Source organism: Hibiscus syriacus, unplaced genomic scaffold (genome assembly GCF_006381635.1).
Source record: "Hibiscus syriacus cultivar Baekdansim isolate YM2019G1 unplaced genomic scaffold, ASM638163v2 tig00110387_pilon, whole genome shotgun sequence".
NCBI classification, from domain to species: domain Eukaryota; kingdom Viridiplantae; phylum Streptophyta; class Magnoliopsida; order Malvales; family Malvaceae; genus Hibiscus; species Hibiscus syriacus.
In genome coordinates, this window is record NW_024062717.1 from 5,795,909 (window position 1) to 5,816,792 (window position 20,884).

Genomic DNA, 20,884 nt, shown 5'->3' on the forward strand with positions numbered 1-20,884 from the left:
TAATTATAGGTTTGCTTGAATATACACTATTTTATGTGATTGAAATTATTTGAATATAGCTTGGTGAAAACTCTTATGGTGAAACTTTCTACATTTGGACACCATTCTCTAGTGACTTGACAAACGATAGTGGCGATCACTATATAACTCATGATCGATTAACTTGATAAGTATCCTACTCTTAATCTATAAATATATCAAAGATATTTTCGTAATTATTTTATATTGGACAATTCTTTCTGATATAAGCCCGTTTCGACTATTTTTAAATATCACTTAACTGACTAATTTTTAAATATCAAACAATTTTTTTACTCTTACTGTATATATATACATATTTGGAAAGTGTTACTGTAGATATATATACAAACCTCTTTGTTTTCTGGGAGGCAGAAAATGGCTTATTTGCGACAACCAATAAAGCCTCGCATGCGTAACAGCTAGTGGTAGCCCCAAAAGTAAATTTAGTTTAAGTGGGCCGCAAATCTTTTAAAGAGAATATTCCAATGGAATCTTGTACTAATAACCGTTTGTTTCCAAAGATTCGTTGATATTTGAGCAAAGAAATCAATAATAAATGTTATCGTCCTTAACTCAGGGGTGTTTGGATGGGGGAATGTGGGATTCCCATGGGAATGAAATTCACATTTCCTCGTTTGGTTAGCCCGAGAATCTCATTCCCGGTAATGTAAGATTAGCAATAGTAGATTTTTTGGGTATATTACCAGGAATGTCATTACCTCCCTTTTCTTAGGTATTGTTGGATTACCAGCGTTTTGGACTAAAATGCCCTTAATTTTTTTTCTTTCAAAAATATCCTTCTTCTGTTATTGAATAATAAAAATTCTAAGAATGTTAAATTACAAATTTATCCTTAAACTATTTATATTTACAAAAAAAATCTATAATTAAAATTTTATATGAAGTTCAGGGGTTAAAATAAAATTTTACCCTTTCATTAAACCTTTTTATATTTTCAATTTTGTAAAAAAAATTATATAAATTTTATGAATTTAAATTTTTTAAAGAAAATATATAAATATTTTCCAAATTGTTAAAAAAACAAATATATAATAAGGACAATTTGGTCAAATATATATTCCAATAATCTTTTATTCCTTTAATCAAACACGGTAATCTTACATTCCTGCTAAGCCAACCAAACACAAAATACAACATTCTCAGTAATCTTATTCCCTGGTAATCTTACATTCCCATTGGTGATCTTATATTCTCATTGGTAATCTTACATTCTGTGAACCAAATACACCCTTTGAGACATCTGATAAGGTTTTTTTTATTCTTTGCAGATAATTTGTCAGAAGGTCAATGGCACTACAAGGAGAAGAATGGCAAAAACTTATCCATGTGCGTGTAAAATGTTATAAAAAAGACGTGCAATAGAAAAAATATTAAGAAAATATTAACTTTTGTAATTGTTCTCATTCAAAAATATTAATTTTTTTAATATTTTTTATTGTGACTTTCTTTAACCTTAAATTAGGCTCTAGCAACTACTTAATATTGATTTACTTCAGATTAAACTATAGTTGGATGCCTTCACATTTTTCTTCACAATTCCACAAAGGGCTCCTCAGGAATAAAAATAGTTGAAGTCACGTTACAGAATTTTCCATGTTTAAATCTTATATATTTTCTTTGATGTTAGATTACTTCCTCTTTTGCTTAAGAATTTTTTTTAAAAAAAACACTCGTGATCACGTGTTTTCCTATTTTATTATTATCAACTTCATCGAACTGTCCATAACAAATTTAATATGATTTTGCAGTAAAGCATTTCATCTCAGGAATTAATTTTTGTAGTTCGAGTGATTACATGGTAGTAATTGTTCAGAATATTCTTAGTTAATTGATAATACACACCTTATTCGAACATGAAATCTTTAGGGAGAATAATAGTATCTTTTATGAGTTCATTGAAACTTTGCATAAGACATATGACTGCACGTACTTCTCCCCCCCCCCCCTTTTTCCTCTTTCTTTCTACAGTATTTTAATCCTTTTATGCACTATAAATACACAGGTAGAGTATTGAATTAAACCATAGCTTCTTTCGTTGTAGACTTGTAGTTTACTTGCAAAGACTAGCGCTATATAACTTTAATACTTCCTTTTTTTATAACTTCAGCGTCGTAGGCATGGCTAATGTGAGATGTAGTTGTTCGTTTTGTCACATGAAACGCTTAAATTTATCGAGGGAAGGAGGTTGGAACTGAAGAAAAATGTGGGTGTATTGGGTGGAAGACCCGGTGCGAGGAAGAACAAAAATGTAGGCAACCCACCATGTTTTCAGGTCCTTAGAAGAATACATAGACGCTTTTTGACCTACAACCCCCGGACATAGCCCCGGAGCAGGCCATTGATCACCATTAACATATTCTAGGCGTTGTACGTACGAAGTTGTTAGTTTTATGCAGTTTCGTATTCCTTTCATATTCTTGCATTGTTTCTTGTACTTGTATCTCTAGTTTTAGTCAAATTAATGTTTGCAATTAATTTCGGCTTCGTTCTTTTAAGCACAAGAATATATCAACAGTAAGCACACCAGGAACCATATGACTTAACTAGGGCATTGTCTTTACTTAACAAACACCAAATTAAATTATAAATAAAATCAACCGCATTAGTTAGAAAAGAAATGCAAATCAAATCTAGTTGAAAAACAGTTCGTTTGTTCAAAGTAGAGAAAGGAGAGGTAAGTCGTGTAAAGAGATCATATGGTCAAAGTTACTTCTCTATGAAACCGGGAGATTTTTGAATCAATAGTTTGCATGCCCATGCAACTTCTTTTATATATAGTAGAAACAATATTCATTTGTCAAATTGATGTGTTCGGTCAATAAGTTTAAACTTTTAATCGGTGAAAATGGAAAATATAATATCTCATTTGTGCTTTTGTTGGATTTAAAGAAAAACGATGAGAGCTTATTCGTGTCTTTGACGGATTCTCTGATCACATGGTTTCTTTTACATTATTCTTCTTAATACCAAATTAATAGAGAATTTACATGGATTTTAATAATTATAATCATTCAGAAGGATTCATTCAAAACTTCATGCTATAGTCTTTTATGAGAAAATAAAATATATTTGAAGTTTGTTTGTAATATTTACTTATAAAATTGTGCATGTATTGGTTTGATTTTTGTCCAAAAACTTGGGAAGTAGTGATGAATATTTAGATAATGGTGGGTTAAAACAGTTGAAATCCTAGAAATTAGTCAGATAAAAGTAAATATCCATTCTTTTTTATTATTTTTATTTATATTATTATATCTAATTATTGAATACTATTTATGATAATTTACATGACTTTTTAGTGTCATAAGAATGTATTGTTTGTTGAGCCGAAACCCATTTCAGTTGCTATGGAAGAATACAAGAATGATGCAGATGGTGAAGTCAGAATACAACTGGTCATGAAATAAGAGCTAGCAGATTATTTTCCTAAGAGATTCATGTACCAATAACATATTTTTAATGAAACTATTATCTGTTCATTCTGATGATTTTTCTCTGATGGGGAGTATTTTTAAGAAAATCAAGGAAAATTCTGATAAAAACAAAAAATTTAAAATTAAACTTATTGTCACTTAAGTGAATAGTAGTCTTTTTTTCTATTTGATGACGTCAATCTTACTCTTAAAAAAATAATAATAAAATGCACGTTTTATGATAAACAATAACATCAATGATCTTAAGTGAATAATTTAATCTCCTATTATGATTTGTTTGCTGTAACAGTCAGATCTGCTCATATCCCCATATTGTTCAATGTTTTTTGAATAAGTTTTTCACCTTTTCATCGTATGGTCCATATATGATCATAAGTTGCTTTTTGTTTTTGGTCTTAATGGTTCTAGAAAAATATCTTGATTATGGGTTTAGTTTACAATTGTAATTATAAACCCTAATGTGTAATTTTGGATTTTTTCTTAATAAAATTTGCTACTTTTTCTATAAAAAATAACATCGATGATCATTTTAAAAATAAATGATAATGTTAATGAATGCAACATAAACTTTTTTAAATTTTAATGGTACAATTTACTTTGCAGATATTGGTGAGTATGGCCATACATGTGATTTGCCCATGAATAAAAGGTAACGTAGCTAAGTGGGCTGACGAATGAAAGGGCCTAAGCTACAAGGATGACTATGACTAATCTAAATGGGTCACCATTATTGCAGAAAAAAAATTATGAACCGAAATCCCGACTGAAACCGGAATCCATCATAAGACAATGATTGCAAATGCAGACTGTTTGGGCTGTTGAGAATGTCCAAATATCAAGTACATTAGTTGTCATTAAGTCCTAACATTAATGGAACAACTCTGCAAAAGATTGTTATATTGGTTCATACATATCCAACATTCAGACAAGGATCTTGATCAATGGAGAAACAGACAGTCCAATTGGTATCTGCAAAAATCTCTTTAAAATCTTTCTAAGTCACTGTAATTATGATCCGTTTCCCCATGTTATTGCAAAATTCATGGAACAACTTATCTGACTATACATCAAATACGGCCATCTGATTTTTCATCTTCTTCGGTGACCATGCTGTCGCCTCTGGTGATACTTGACATGCCTTTTGCTCGAGCACCGGCAAGGAAGGGACCCTGTGGGGAAACTAACTGTGAAATGTTTGCTTTCATGTGTTTATTATTGCACTGATTTTGAGTTGACTCTCCCATGTTTCCTTGCCCAGCTGAAGAAGCCGGAAGCTTTCGGAAATGAAGTCTGTATTTCTGCACATAGAACCAAATCCGACACATAAATTCAGTGAACATAAAGGAGATCAACAAGACACAACATGAATAGATTACTTATGTTAATTGAACATTAACCTGCAAATGGCTTTTCACTTCATCATTAGTGAGGCCATCAACTTGCATCAGTTCTCTAATCTGTTTAGGAGTTGCCACTGTGGAACATTAAGACACCAAAAAAGAATAAGATTTCAATCTTTTGGTCCTAAGAAAGACATAATTCTATGAAACTGAGAACATACAGAAGCTGCCAAGAAAAGGTTCTTTTAAAAATGAACTCATCAAATCTGATTACTCTATTTGCAAAGGCCTAACCTTTTGAACCTCCAAGCTGTTGAAGAGCTTCGACAAATCGTCTATGAAGCTCAGGTGACCAGCGCCGCCTTCGTTTCCTAGAATTCTGCATATGCTGCAGCAATTCATGCTGTTGTTGATGTTTGGTCTGAAACTCAAGTTGGTTTTGATCTGAATACAAGGAAGGGCAAAAGCCAATTCCACGGCTGCCATTGCTCTTAGAAATTGACTTACAAGAACCCAATTCAGAACTTGGGAACATGAGAGAAAGCCCTAAATTTTCCTTATCCACTTGCTGCTTAACTATTTTGTCATTGCAATGTTCAATTGGGTTCTCTTCTTCTTCTTCTTCTTCACTTCTCTGTCAAATCCATGCCCCTTAAAAAGATTAGTGTAATACTTTTCTATAAAATAAGATGAAAACCAGACAGCTGGTTTGGGAATTACCAGTTTCAGTTCTGGAAATTCATTTGATTTCTTGCTGTGATCAACGTTGTCGGAATCAGAGTTCCAGAGTTGAACAGAACTCGTCCAGTTTTTCTTGTCACCGCAATCTTTTTCCACATTTACCCTTTCGTTTTCCTCAGTATTTTCCTTCAATGGAAGCATCAACTCTTTCTGCACTGATCCATCATCCATTTCCTTGCACTGCATTTCTTCCTTCTTCAACCTCTCAATCCCTAACATCCCATAAAAATAATCAAATTAAATCCCAGAAAAAGGGGGAAATATCAAAATTCAACACGAAAATTAAAAAAAAATACCATCTTTCAAGAGAAGCATGCAAAGGGGAAGTTCGCGTTTAAATGCGTCGATTTTCTTCATCTCATCTTCCAATCTTTTAACAAAATCACTAATCTTCAATAATCTTTGGAACCCATTTTTTATATTTGAAACTTCTTTCAAAAACTCAGATATGCTTGCTGGTACATAAACAAAGCTTAAATCCAAGCTCAAGTCCATTATTTTTCTCTCTTTTTTCTGTTTTTTTAACATAGCAGACCAGTCATATGTTTGGATGTGTAAAAGAGATTCAAGATTCGCTGCCTGTTTCGCGAACGGATCCTCGCGTATTTTAAACTTGTAAGGCTAAAAACTCGTGACTGACTCGACAGTGTAACTCAACGATATTTGTAAAGATTTTTAGGTTTCGTACACCCACGCGCGGCAAATTGTTGAAAAAGAAAACTTTTCTGGTTAAAATGAATATTATTTTGTGGCAATTAAATTATGAGAAAATAATTTCAGTGACTAAAAATCTCATATAATATACGATTTTAATTAATTTTTTTCGGATTTTCTAAAATGACCAACAAAATCGCAATGCGATCGCTAATTCGCAACGCGATCTCCATTATCGCAAATCAGTTTCCAGATTCGCAACGCGATTATGACTATCGTAATGCGATTTTCCAATTTCGCGTTGCGATTTTCCCAATTTACAATGCGAATAAGTAAATCGCAATGCGAATTTGGAAAATCGCAATGCGAATTTGGAAAATCGCAATGCGAATTTGGAAAATCGCAATGCGAATTTGGAAAATCGCAACGCGATACTGACTATCGCAACGCGATAATACAAAATCACAACGCGATACTGACTTTCGCAACGCGATACTTAATTTCGCAACGCAATACTGACTTTCGCAACGAGATAATACATAATCGCAATGCGATTTTCAAAGCGCCATTAGTATCGCAAAGCGTATTTTATTTTCAAATTCTAAACACGAATATTAATATATTGGAACACTGAACCGTCCACAGTATATCCCGTAATCGCAACACATAACCTAAAACCTAAAATCACAACTCAGTCCCATCTCCATCTCTCACTCTCTCACCCATCTCCGACGAAATCCGTCCCCATCTCCGGCGAAATCCGTCTATCTCCATCTCTCAGAGCCACCCTCACAATCAGAAATGGAAAATCAACCAAATCAACCACCGAGGGTTAGTTTTTTTAATTATTTTCTTTTTGAAATTTTTGCATTATTATTAGGTTTTTCATATTGAAATTGATGATAACTTTACTGGTAATTTCAATAATAGATTAACCATTTCACTTAGATTGCTTATTAAATCAACCGAGAATTGCAACGCGAAATGAAAATCGCAACGACAAAATCGCAACGCGATTTTATTCTCTCGTTGCGATAGTCAAATTCGCGTTGCGATTGTCATTTTCGTGTTGCGATTTTCATTTTCAGAAATTATTCTTCTTCTGCAAATTGAAACTTGAATGAATTGCATTACTTCAACCAAAAAACAAATACAAATAAGAAATTCACAGTGTTGCAAATTTAAGTTTGAAGAATAAACTACTACTCTTTATGTTTATTATTGTTTTTGGTATATCTTCACAGTGTAGTTTTTGGTATATCTAACTTAGTATGTTTATTGTTTTTGTAGAACTTTTATTCGGCTCAATTGACCTTAAGAAATAAAGTCAGCCTGGCCAAAACAATTGTGTCGAAGCTTTCACCTGCATAAAGAAAAATGTTTGAGGATACTTGCTTCGGGCCATGGCTGAAAGTACAACATCCCGGTGGAGATGCGATGTTGACACACCTGTTTCTTCAAACCATGACTAGCGATCTACCATATACTATACAACGTCGTGATGAAGAGATATGGTTTGATTTTCTACCGGCGTATACATGTTTTGGGCGGGAGGAGTTTTGCTTAATCACCGGTCTACGCTTAGGACACGATGATGTAGGTCGGTACACTAGACACATTACCCACCCATCATGGTTATCCTGGGTTTTTCCTGAGCTGGAGAGGCCGAATCTACACGTGGAAGACCTGACGAGATTATTGAATAAGAAAGATGGTTTTACTCAGATGGATGACGTCGATGTTGTCCGAGTATGCCTTCTAATACTTTTGCATGCCGGCTTTTTAGGCAGAGAGACCAGACAACCTATTCCGAATGATCTAATCAAATTGGTAGAAGACCTAAATGCGTGGAACCTGTTTCCGTGGGGCTCGTATTTATGGAAAGCTACATGGAATAAGTTATCGTCTGCCTTGGATGATCGAAAAAGTTTGCATGGCGATGGTTCCAAATACACTTTGACAGGCTTTATTTGGGCCTTTAAGGTAAGAATTTTTATATAATGTTTCCAAAATTATAAGTAATTATTTAACAATTACTAATGTTTGTTATTATATTGTTTGTAGATTTGGATATTTGAGGCTTTTCCCGCCATGAAGACATATGCAATAAAAACTTCAAATGATATTCCCAGGGCTATTTCCTGGAAGAGGAAACGGACCTTGCAATGGGAAGATTTACTGCGGTATACGACAATAAATAATGTAAGTTAACATAAATACTACCATATGTTTATAAACAAGTTATTATTAGTACACGTTTAACTTTGTTTGAGCTTTTATATTGTTAGGAGGCCAACACTCCATTACAGAGGCTGACACCCACGGAAGCTGAGCTTGCCACTGATTGGTGGCAAGCTAGTAAGCGTTTTTTTGATGGCACGGATGATGAGCAGCCTCCACTTCGGGAGCCATCTCCTCACCCAGAGCTATCACCTCACCCAGAGCCATCACCTGATCGACCCGACTATACATTTCCACAACGACAGCCATCACCTATTCTGTCACATCATCGAGCCTCTTCTCCACCATCACCGCAAGATAGGCGACCGGCAAAGAAGCCACGACGTTTATCTCCCTGTTCTCCACCTCCACCTCCACGGGATGAGTTAGGGGAGTTACGTGATGAGGTTAATGCCTTGCGTGAGGAGGTCGGTACTTTACGCAAAGACGATGGTGCATGGCGTGTTGAGGTGTCTACTTTACGCGGTGAGGTAGCCGCTCTACGTGAGATGGTAGCATCGTTGCAAAATGAGGTTCATACTCTACGCAACGAGGTAAGTTTAAGATTTTTCATATTTAACTTGATGATAAATTTACTCGTAATTTCACTTAGATTAACCATTTCACTTAGATTGCTTAATAATTTCATTCAGTTGCTGCCAATACTGCTAAACTGTTTTTGTTAGTATTTGTTTTTGTCTTTTGGTTGAAGTAATGCAATCCATTCAAGTTTCAATTTGCAGAAGAAGAATAGTTTACTTTCGCAACACGAAAATGACTATCGCAAAGTGGAAATGGCTATCGCAATGCGAAATGAAAATCGTAACGACAAAATCGCAATGCGAAATGAAAATCGCAACGACAAAATCGCAACGCGAAATGAAAATCGCAATGCGATTTGTGTTTCGCGTTGCGATTTTGTCTTTGCGATTTTCATTTCGCATTGCGATAGCCATTTCTGCGTTGCGATAGCCATTTCCGCGTTGCGATAGTCATTTTCACGTTGCGAAAGTAAGTTTCGTGTAGCAAAAGTAAACTATTCTTCTTCTGAAATGTTTATATATGTTGTCCTTTTAAATGTTTATATAAGTGCTTACTTCTGGAATCTTATCTGATGCATTTTGTGAACTATGATAGAATAATGACTTGGGTGAATACAATTCAAGTTTGAAACATATTTGTCTTTGTTTAATATCATGTATGTTTATTTACTGATTTATGTATTAATTTTTTTTAGCGGCCCGATAAGGTGGATGCTTTACGTCGGGTTTTCTTTGCACGACGGAGTTCACGTATCAGACGGCGTGCACGTGCTATTACGTCTCCGTTCACCCCAATGGTGCGAAGACTCCGCAAGAAGAAGCCCGACTCACCTGTCATCCCTCAAGAGTCCCCTCCAATCGTTCAAGAGGCCCCTATCATCCCTCAAGAGTCCCCCCCACCGTTCAAGAGGCCACTGTCATCGTTGAAGAGGTCCCTCCCACCATTCCAGAGCCCGATTCAAATGGGGTAATATATCGAATTATTGAGAAGCCCCTACTTTTGCCGGACATGATGGATGAGAGTTGGCTCTCGTATGAGTTACCGGCTAGTACCCTTCCGGTATCTGAAGTGGAGAGGAGACAACTACCGGAAACAATTCTGGATAATACCCTTTGGGCTAAGACCGCAGTTGATTTTTATCTACATGAGCGGAGCCAAGGGTGTTATACTGACATAAGCAAACTCAACGATGAGATGTATTTGTTGCTTAATCGATCTTAGTGGGGTGTGTTATTAGGGGTTGAAGACAGTGGCTATTTCGATGGGGAGGTAAGTCTTATATTTGTCTTATATATGATTTTGATTAATTTTTTTAAAAATTAATGTAATTCACTAATATATGTCTTTTTTTGTAAAACAGCATATCGATGCGTGGGTGTCACGTCTTCTAATAATAAGGAAGCTTAGGAAAAATAAAAAAAATTCGCGATATACAATAATGCCGGTGGCTTTTCACGCAGTTCACTTGAAGAATCAACGAGATGAATCATTTTCGTCGGGCAATGGACAAGCTAAACTTTATCCTGCATGGTGGGAGGTCGATAAGGTTAGTGTTTATTTTTAAAATTTTTTAAAGGTGTTCATAAATAAGTGCGCAAATAAATGAATTATTACTTATGATTGTAGGTGTTTATCCCTATTTTGGAACGTCATCATTGGCTTCTCGTCCAACTTCAGCTCTCATCCCTGAAGATAATAGTATATGACAGCATGATAAATTACATATCACTGTCTGATTTGAGAGATATTATCAAGGGATGGAGTTCTCATTTGGCTAAATTCTTGGATGTGATTAATTATTGGACTCATTCTGGACACAAGAAGCCAAAGAAGTTCAATGTCACAGTTGTCAGAGACGAGACCGCGCCACAACAATCACCGGGAGCCAGAGGGGATTGTGGTCCTCTCGTATGCATGTGCTTGGCGCGTTTGACGACGGGAAGCACAGAGTTTCTACCTCCCACCGATAGAGATAGAGCTGCAGTAGGCTTGTGGTTTCGGCATTATATGGCTAGAGCGATATATTCGAGACGCTGCCTACCTGCATCCGCGTTATGAAAGTATCCATTGTTAATTGGTAAGTCAAATGCAAGTTTTGTTAACATATATACTCCTTTTGGTTTGAAAATGTTTGGTTAAGTACCTAGAATTCAATAATTTGTTGTTTGTAGGTTTTAGATGTGTAGGAAGTCTTGTTTGAGCAAATGTTTGGTTTCTGCAGATTAATCCTTAAGTGAGCTGCGTGAAATGGATGTACGGGTGCAAAAGTTGATTCATTGATTCAATAATTGATGAGGAAATAAGAATTATTATTATTTTTGGATTGTTTAATTGATTTGTAAAAAATGATTTGTAAATGTTGATTTGTTTAATTGATGTGTACATAATTCTTATTTGTGCTTGTTTAATTGATTGAAATGTAATAGTTGATTTGTTGATTTTAAATCTGCATTATGTTGAAGGCAAAACAGACTATCGCAACACGAAACTGACTATCGCAACGAGAGATGGACGCTTTGATTTGCTGTTTATCGCCATTGGTGCTGCGGTTAGTAAATCAATATAATTCTGTTGACTCATTTTTGTTAGTTACATGCATTTCTCATTTAAATGATTATATTTCTTGTGTATATTATTTTGTAGATTCGTTCGTTTATTATTTGCATGTGCCCAGTTATTATAGTTGACGGAGCACATTTGAAAGGTCGATACCTTGGAGTAAACTTATTAGCAGTAGCCATGGATGCTAACAATGGGATATTGCCAATAGCTTACGGGGTTGGCAAATCTGAAACCTCTGATTCATGGACATGGTTTATGGGGCATCTTAGGGATTGCATATGTAACACCCCCAACCCGTATCCGACCTGGATACGAGTCCGAAGTGTCACATTAACTTTTCAACCCTTTATTCGTATAAAATAGTGAGTAATTTAAAAACTTTGATAACATTTAACTTATTCAAAACGTTTACAAAATATATCAGAGTTCATACAATTTATATTTTTAGACTACATGCCAACTACACTCTATAAACAGTACATATATTTTCTGATCTGACATTTGGTAAGGAGAACTGACCTGTCTTGCTCCGCATTACTCTTTACTCTTCTCGAAACCTACGTGTGAAACAATCACACGCTAAGTCGAAGACTTAGTGAGGCATAAAGAAAACACATCTAATGGAATTCATACCCACTAATCATGCATGACAGTTTTATGCTATCAAATTATACAACTCATTTACATATACATCAACATATATTCGTGCATATTATGTAACAGATACCATTATCCCTATCACAGATATATCATATAATGCACACATCATATCACAAATCATATACATATATCACATACATTGTTCTCATATCACCAATATCCATACCTGTAAGCATATTACTTTAACATTCATGAATTTGTATTAATGAGTTTATTGGCCCATGATATCATATTGAGAACCTAAGGTATCTGAGTATTGTGAGGTTGTGCACTATGCTGTCACCACAGCTCGTATAAATGCACCGAAGTGCCGCGTAGAATTGTACCGTAGTGCCATATAATGATGTCCATAAGGACCACATAGAATTCCTTAAGAATCATATACATATGCTAGGGATCATATATGTGTCTCACCAGACTTCACACATGTTCCAAAGAATATATATATATCCCGAAGGACCGCGTAGAATATTGTCCCGAAGGACCGCGTAGAATATTGTCCCGAATGACCGCGTAGACCCTCTACTCTTGGCATGCCAACTATACCCCTAGCTCTCAAGACATATAACATGGGCATTTTCTTTTATACTTATCATTTCACATAACACATAGTTCAATTACTCATAGAACATTTTCATATGAGTCACGTTTACATGTCACATAGCTTATATACTTTCTCACGTAGTTACATAGATCCATATCATATAACATATATCACAAAGTGCACATAATCACACATATCATATCAGATAGCTTAGATCATTTCTCAGATATTCATATAAACATACATATCATCTCTTGTTCACATATGATCATATATGCTTCATATAACACATAGAACACTTTCTCCTAGCTTATATCAATTTTCAGAGTTCTTTCATATTACCTGATGACATATATCATATAGATATATAATAACGGATATCATATTATCTACCTTATGCTCTATTTCTTTGTATTCTCATAGATTATAAATTATGTTGTATTTCTAAACATATATCATTTAATAGTATTTTTATTTAGGTACTAATTTAATCTCTTTACTTAATTCAATTTCATATATTCATTATAATCTTTTCATATAACTCCATTATACTAATTCTCATAATAAATCATACCACTAGGTACTTGTCCAACTCATGTTTCCATTATGCATATACTGTTATCCATGTTTACCTAGTTCATATCACTTCTTATAAACTCACTTTCATCATATTTTCCTATTATTACATATTTTATCTCATAACCATGTATCCACATAGTCTTATATCTCATTATCATATTACATATACTTGTTCTCCTATGACCCTTAATAAACATATATTTCTATTTCCCTACATCTCTCAACTTATCTTCTATATTCCTATAATTTCATAACTTATTTTATATCATTTTCCCTTTTTATTCACATAAACCATCTATTTATTTAGTTCAATTTCTCATAACTTCCACAATACTCTTTAATAAAACTTTGTAGCTCTTTACTATAATACATAAACCATAATTTCCTTTAATTTATCAATCTTCCCTATATTACTTATGTATCTTTATTTATGCCTTCGAATTCATACTATTCTCTTAGAGTCTCCTAACATTTCTCGTATAATCACTTATACCATATCATATAACTTATACTTTATTATCTTATTCTCTCATGTTCATTTCATTTCTTATGACTCTATCATATAACTTATCTCATGTTCTTCCCTTATTACATATTAAAGTCTTACATACATCATATAGCATATACAAAGCATATCATTATCTTTAGTCATGCATACATACAATCAATGTAATACATATAATCACATATAATTATAACCACACATAATCATGTCCATGACTTCATGCATATTACTCTAGGAAATAGACTCATCGCAAGTCTTATTTCCATTAAACACTACATATCACTAGTATGCACTCACCTTGCCTCACTAGTCCATTTCAATCTCTTATCTTCCCTTGATCGATCTTACTTGCCAAATGTTCCGGAATTGCTTTACACGCAGAATCTACATAAATGTACATTTTGAGGCAATTATTAGATACCTACACCTTGTAATTGGATACTAGCAACTTAAACGAACTTATTAAACCAATATTCCCATTTTTCCTTTAGGGGGAATCGGTTCCCTACTAAGGGGGTATCGATTCCCTCATGACATTCTAGAAATGTTGTTCGTTTGAAGGGGTATCGGTTCCCCTTGAATGGGTACCGATTCCCCTTGCCCAGAAATCATATTTTCAACCCGAAAATTACTTCATTTCCTCTCAAACACTTCATATATCATCCCCTTTTCATTCTTAACTCTAGTACACATACTTAAACCAATCTATATTTATTTATTTCATTTTAAACCTCAAAATCCTATCTTGCATATGAGATTCAAGAATCATACCAAATTTTCAATGTGTTCTAATTCCAATTCTAACACTTCATACTTCTTAATTAGATTGATGACAAGTCAAATTCATCCATAAAACTTCAACAACCATACCATATCAAAATTTCATCTTAAAACTCATATTGCAAATTCCTTCATAATTCCTTTATCTTATTGTTTAAATCCCATATAAGCTTTCCTTAAGCTTATTTAATACTCAAAGAATCAAAACTAAGCTTAAAACTCAAGAATTAACCAACTGAAATTAAACTTACCTTTGCCTTGCTCTCCCACGTATGAAGAAGAAGAAAGGAGAAGAGAACTCTGGATAATTCTCCCATTTCCCACGTTTATATTACCTTTAAAAGGAATATAAAAATCTTTCTGGTCAAATGACCATTTAACCCTTAATTTCCTTTAATAATTACCAAATAACCTTCATTATATATATATATCCAATAATCATTGAACTATTTCATTCTTATACTTTAGTCACCAAATTTTGAAACTTTACAATTTGGTCACTAACCCGGTATTGAGGATGTTACAAATCTCCCCTCCTTATAAGAAAATTCGTCCTCGAATTTTCACTGCACATCTTAATAAGAACATATCTTCTAATGTTCTTATGTTGCTTCCCTGACTTATTCTTTCTTGTCATCATCAGAAACTTACTTTTTAATCCTTTAGTTTTCCGACTATCTTTTTCGTTTATACATTCATTCCTCTGTTGCTTATCATATAAACAATAACCAGTAATACCAATCCATTGTTGTCTTTTCTCTTATTCGATTATGCATCTTTCCTTTGACCTTTTTAAAATTCAATATAATGTCACTCATCACGTTGACAGTAACATCCATCTCTATATCATAAATCCATCTATTTCTTCATAACTCTCTAATTACCTTATAACCATACCAAACTTGTATTTCGTCATCATTTGACCAAAAACACAACTTTAAATCTTCTTCAATGTGATTAAACATATACTTTAAGGAGTCAAACAATATTTTCACATCACCTTGCACACTTGTCTTATTTCTATATCAAAATTGTCCTCTGTACTTCCATATTTATCGTATCTGATTCTTTTAAATCAATCCCTTTCATTTCTTTATTCCTTATTCCTTATACATAAATCATATATTTCCTTTCATGTTCACATACTCTTGTCTTATCACTTATACTCATCTTTATGTACCAATCTTCATTGCATCCTCATTACTCTGATAACCCATTTCTTATACATAACTTCATTCTTTGTCATTTCTTATACTTGTATTTTCCTTACTGAAGGTTCCATGCAAATACTTATCTCTGTTTCTACATCATAGCTATCTGCTCAGAATATACAACTATATTCAAATTCACATCATAATCAATTAACTCCACTATATCTTTCCTCCAATCTTATAATTCTAGCACCTTTACTCTGACAGCTAGATAATAACTTTTGTTCAATCTAGGGCACAAGCCCTATTATACCAATCATATACATCCTTTCCAATCTAAATTATCTCAAAATTTGCTTACTCAACTTATCAATTTCACCTCTATTCTCATACATCCTGAAATTTCTTTTGCTCAAACTCAACATTCTGACTTCCTATGTCCTATAATCTGATCATCGATATACACATTCTCAAACTCTTCTTATCAATCCTCAGCTTTACTTAAATATACAAATTCTTACTTCCTTTTCCTTTACTATACCACATTACTATGATCCAAATATGCAACTATATCCAGATCCATTGCAGATCTGGTTATCATATCCTGACAATATCTTGTAATCTTATAATTCCAGTACATTTTTTATCACATACTCTAGTTAGCCAATGCTAACTCTTTCCATCTTAACTGCAAACCCTTATCATAAACATACTCTTGTTTATGCGCAATACTATCACTTCGTTTCAAACTCATAAGCTCTGACTTTATACATCTTATACACTTGTCACTGATGCACTTATCCTTGAGTTCTTCTATACGTACTCATCACGTCCTTAGATCTTTTTAACCTTCTTATGGTGACACATGTTCACCATATTCTATCTTATCCACATAATAACAAAACTACTCTATATCGTGTTTCCGATTCCAAAACGATGAAAACTTTCTATCATTATTCAGATATGATTTCAGTTTTCTGAAATCAACTTTTGATCTTACTAGGCATTTTCCTGAGGTGTCCGCTCTTCATCATGCCTGGCCAGGGCAGGTGAATAGCTATCACAATCAGGAATATCACCTTTCACTTACTTCGAAATTATCACGATCGGATTTCCACTGTATTAAACTATTCTTATTCTATTAGCAAGACAATATATTCCTTACACTATCAGATCAGAAATATTTCAATCTATGTTGGCATGTACACCTTTTATGACACTTTGGACTTCGGTTTATGCCGAGAATCGGCTAAACCTTAGCTCTGATACCATTAAATGTAACACCCCCAACCCGTATCCGACCTGGATACGAGTCCGAAGTGTCACATTGACTTTTCAACCCTTTATTCGTATAAAATAGTGAGTAATTTAAAAACTTTGATAACATTTAACTTATTCAAAACGTTTACAAAATATATCAGAGTTCATACAATTTATATCTTTAGACTACATGCCAACTACACTCTATAAACAGTACATATATTTTCTGATATGACATTTGGTAAGGAGAACTGACCTGTCTTGCTCCGCATTACTCTTTACTCTTCTCGAAACCTACGTGTGAAACAATCACACGCTAAGTCGAAGACTTAGTGAGGCATAAAGAAAACACATCTAATGGAATTCATACCCACTAATCATGCATGATTGTTTTATGCTATCAAATTATACAACTCATTTACATATACATCAACATATATTCGTGCATATTATGTAACAGATACCATTATCCCTATCACAGATATATCATATCATGCACACATCATATCACAAATCATATACATATATCACATACATTGTTCTCATATCACCAATATCCATACCTGTAAGCATATTACTTTAACATTCATGAATTTGTATTAATGAGTTTATTGGCCCATGATATCATATTGAGAACCTAAGGTATCTGAGTATTGTGAGGTTGTGCACTATGCTGTCACCACAGCTCGTATAAATGCACCGAAGTTCCGCGTAGAATTGCACCGTAGTGCCATATAATGATGTCCATAAGGACCACATAGAATTCCTTAAGAATCATATACATATGCTAGGGATCATATATGTGTCTCACCAGACTTCACACATGTTCCAAAGAATATATATATATATCCCGAAGGACCGCGTAGAATATTATCCCGAAGGACCGCGTAGAATATTGTCCCGAAGGACCGCGTAGACCCTCTACTCTTTGCATGCCAACTATACCCCTAGCTCTCAAGACATATAACATGGGCATTTTCTTTTATACTTATCATTTCACATAACACATAGTTCAATTACTCATAGAACATTTTCATATGAGTCACATTTACATGTCACATAGCTTATATACTTTCTCACGTAGTTACATAGATCCATATCATATAACATATATTATAAAGTGCACATAATCACACATATCATATCAGATAGCTTAGATCATTTCTCAGATATTCATATAAACATACATATCATCTCTTGTTCACATATGATCATATATGCTTCATATAACACATAGAACACTTTCTCCTAGCTTATATCAATTTTCAGAGTTCTTTCATATTACCTGATGACATATATCATATAGATATATAATAACGGATATCATATTATCTACCTTATGCTCTATTTCTTTGTATTCTCATAGATTATAAATTATGTTGTATTTCTAAACATATATCATTTAATAGTATTTTTATTTAGGTACTAATTTAATCTCTTTACTTAATTCAATTTCATATATTCATTATAATCTTTTCATATAACTCCATTATACTAATTCTCGTAATAAATCATACCACTAGGTACTTGTCCAACTCATGTTTCCATTATGCATATACTGTTATCCATGTTTACCTAGTTCATATCACTTCTTATAAACTCACTTTCATCATATTTTCCTATTATTACATATTTTATCTCATAACCATGTATCCACATAGTCTTATATCTCATTATCATATTACATATACTTGTTCTCCTATGACCCTTAATAAACATATATTTCTATTTCCCTACATCTCTCAACTTATCTTCTATATTCCTATAATTTCATAACTTATTTTATATCATTTTCCCTTTTTATTCACGTAAACCATCTATTTATTTAGTTCAATTTCTCATAACTTCCACAATACTCTTTAATAAAACTTTGTAGCTCTTCACTATAATACATAAACCATAATTTCCTTTAATTTATCAATATTCCCTATATTACTTATGTATCTTTATTTATGCCTTCGAATTCATACTATTCTCTTAGAGTCTCCTAAAATTTCTCGTATAATCACTTATACCATATCATATAACTTATACTTGATTATCTTATTCTCTCATGTTCATTTCATTTCTTATGACTCTATCATATAACTTATCTCATGTTATTCCCTTATTACATATTAAAGTCTTACATACATCATATAACATATACAAAGCATATCATTATCTTTAGTCATGCATACATACAATCAATGTAATACATATAATCACATATAATTATAACCACACATAATCATGTCCATGACTTCATGCATATTACTCTAGGAAATAGACTCATCACAAGTCTTATTTCCATTAAACACTACATATCACTAGTATGCACTCACCTTGCCTCACTAGTCCATTCCAATCTCTTATCTTCCCTTGATCGATCTTACTTGCCAAATGTTCCGGAATTGCTTTACACGCAGAATCTACATAAATGTACATTTTGAGGCAATTATTAGATACCTACACCTTGTAATTGGATACTAGCAACTTAAACGAACTTATTAAACCAATATTCCCATTTTTCCTTTAGGGGGAATCGGTTCCCTACTAAGGGGGTATCGATTCCCTCATGACATTCTAGAAATGTTGTTCGTTTGAAGGGGTATCGGTTCCCCTTGAATGGGTACCGATTCCCCTTGCCCAGAAATCATATTTTCAACCCGAAAATTACTTCATTTCCTCTCAAACACTTCATATATCATCCCCTTTTCATTCTTAACTCTAGTACACATACTTAAACCAATATATATTCATTTATTTCATCTTAAACCTCAAAATCCTATCTTGCATATGAGATTCAAGAATCATACCAAATTTTCAATGTGTTCTAATTCCAATTCTAACACTTCATACTTCTTAATTAGATTGATGACAAGTCAAATTCATCCATAAAACTTCAACAACCATACCATATCAAAATTTCATCTTAAAACTCATATTGCAAATTCCTTCATAATTCCTTTATCTTATTGTTTAAATCCCATATAAGATTTCCTTAAGCTTATTTAATACTCAAAGAATCAAAACTAAGCTTAAAACTCAATAATTAACCAACTGAAATTAAACTTACCTTTGCCTTGCTCTCCCACGTATGAAGAAGAAGAAAGGAGAAGAGAACTCTGGATGTTTCTCCCATTTCCCACGTTTATATTACCTTTAAAAGGAATATAAAAATCTTTCTGGTCAAATGACCATTTAACCCTTAATTTCCTTTAATAATTACCAAATAACCTTCATTATATATATATATCCAATAATCATTGAACTATTTCATTCTTATACTTTAGTCACCAAATTCTGAAACTTTACAATTTGGTCACTAACCCGGTATTGAGGATGTTACAGCATAGGTCCTATTAGCAATCTGACAATCATATCCGATAGGGCAAACTCAATTGACAACGCTGTTAGAAGGTGTTTCCCAGATGCTTTTCATGGACTTTGTGGTGTTCATTTGTATAGAAATCTAAAATCAAGGTCTGCTAGTATAAAAAAGCACAAATGGACATACTGGAAGGCTGTAAAAGCTTATCGGGAAGTGGATTTCAATAAGCATATAAACTGTTTAAGACGTGTTTTGCCTCAGTGTGCTCAAACACTAGAAGATGTCGGGTTTGAAAGATGGTCAAGAGTACATCAACTTGGAGCAAGATATGGTTTCATGACGTCTAATAGTACAGAATCAATCAACGCTCTAAGTCGTTATTCCCGAAAATTACCCATTACTATGTTAATGGAGTTTTTTCGAGCCTCTATTCAACAGTGGTACTACAAGAAAAGAAACCATGCATGTATTATTTCTTTGAATTCGTAACTTATCATATATTTTACTAAGTATTATTTATTTAAATTTACAGGAACATTGGAATATCGTGTTACAC

At 33.5% G+C, this 20,884-nt stretch overlaps 1 protein-coding gene across 1 annotated transcript; it reads right to left on the reverse strand.

Annotated features, from left to right (window-relative positions):
- Positions 1–4,410: 4,410 nt before the first annotated feature.
- LOC120122649 (transcription factor HHO5-like) lies at positions 4,411–6,106 on the reverse strand. The gene is made up of 5 exons (XM_039141767.1): positions 5,854–6,106; positions 5,537–5,769; positions 5,111–5,450; positions 4,874–4,950; positions 4,411–4,774 (listed from the first exon to the last, which is right to left on the reverse strand). The coding sequence occupies exons 1-5, from the start codon at positions 6,083–6,085 to the stop codon at positions 4,544–4,546; spliced, it is 1,113 nt and encodes a 370-aa protein (XP_038997698.1). The 5' UTR covers positions 6,086–6,106; the 3' UTR covers positions 4,411–4,543.
- Positions 6,107–20,884: the final 14,778 nt, after the last annotated feature.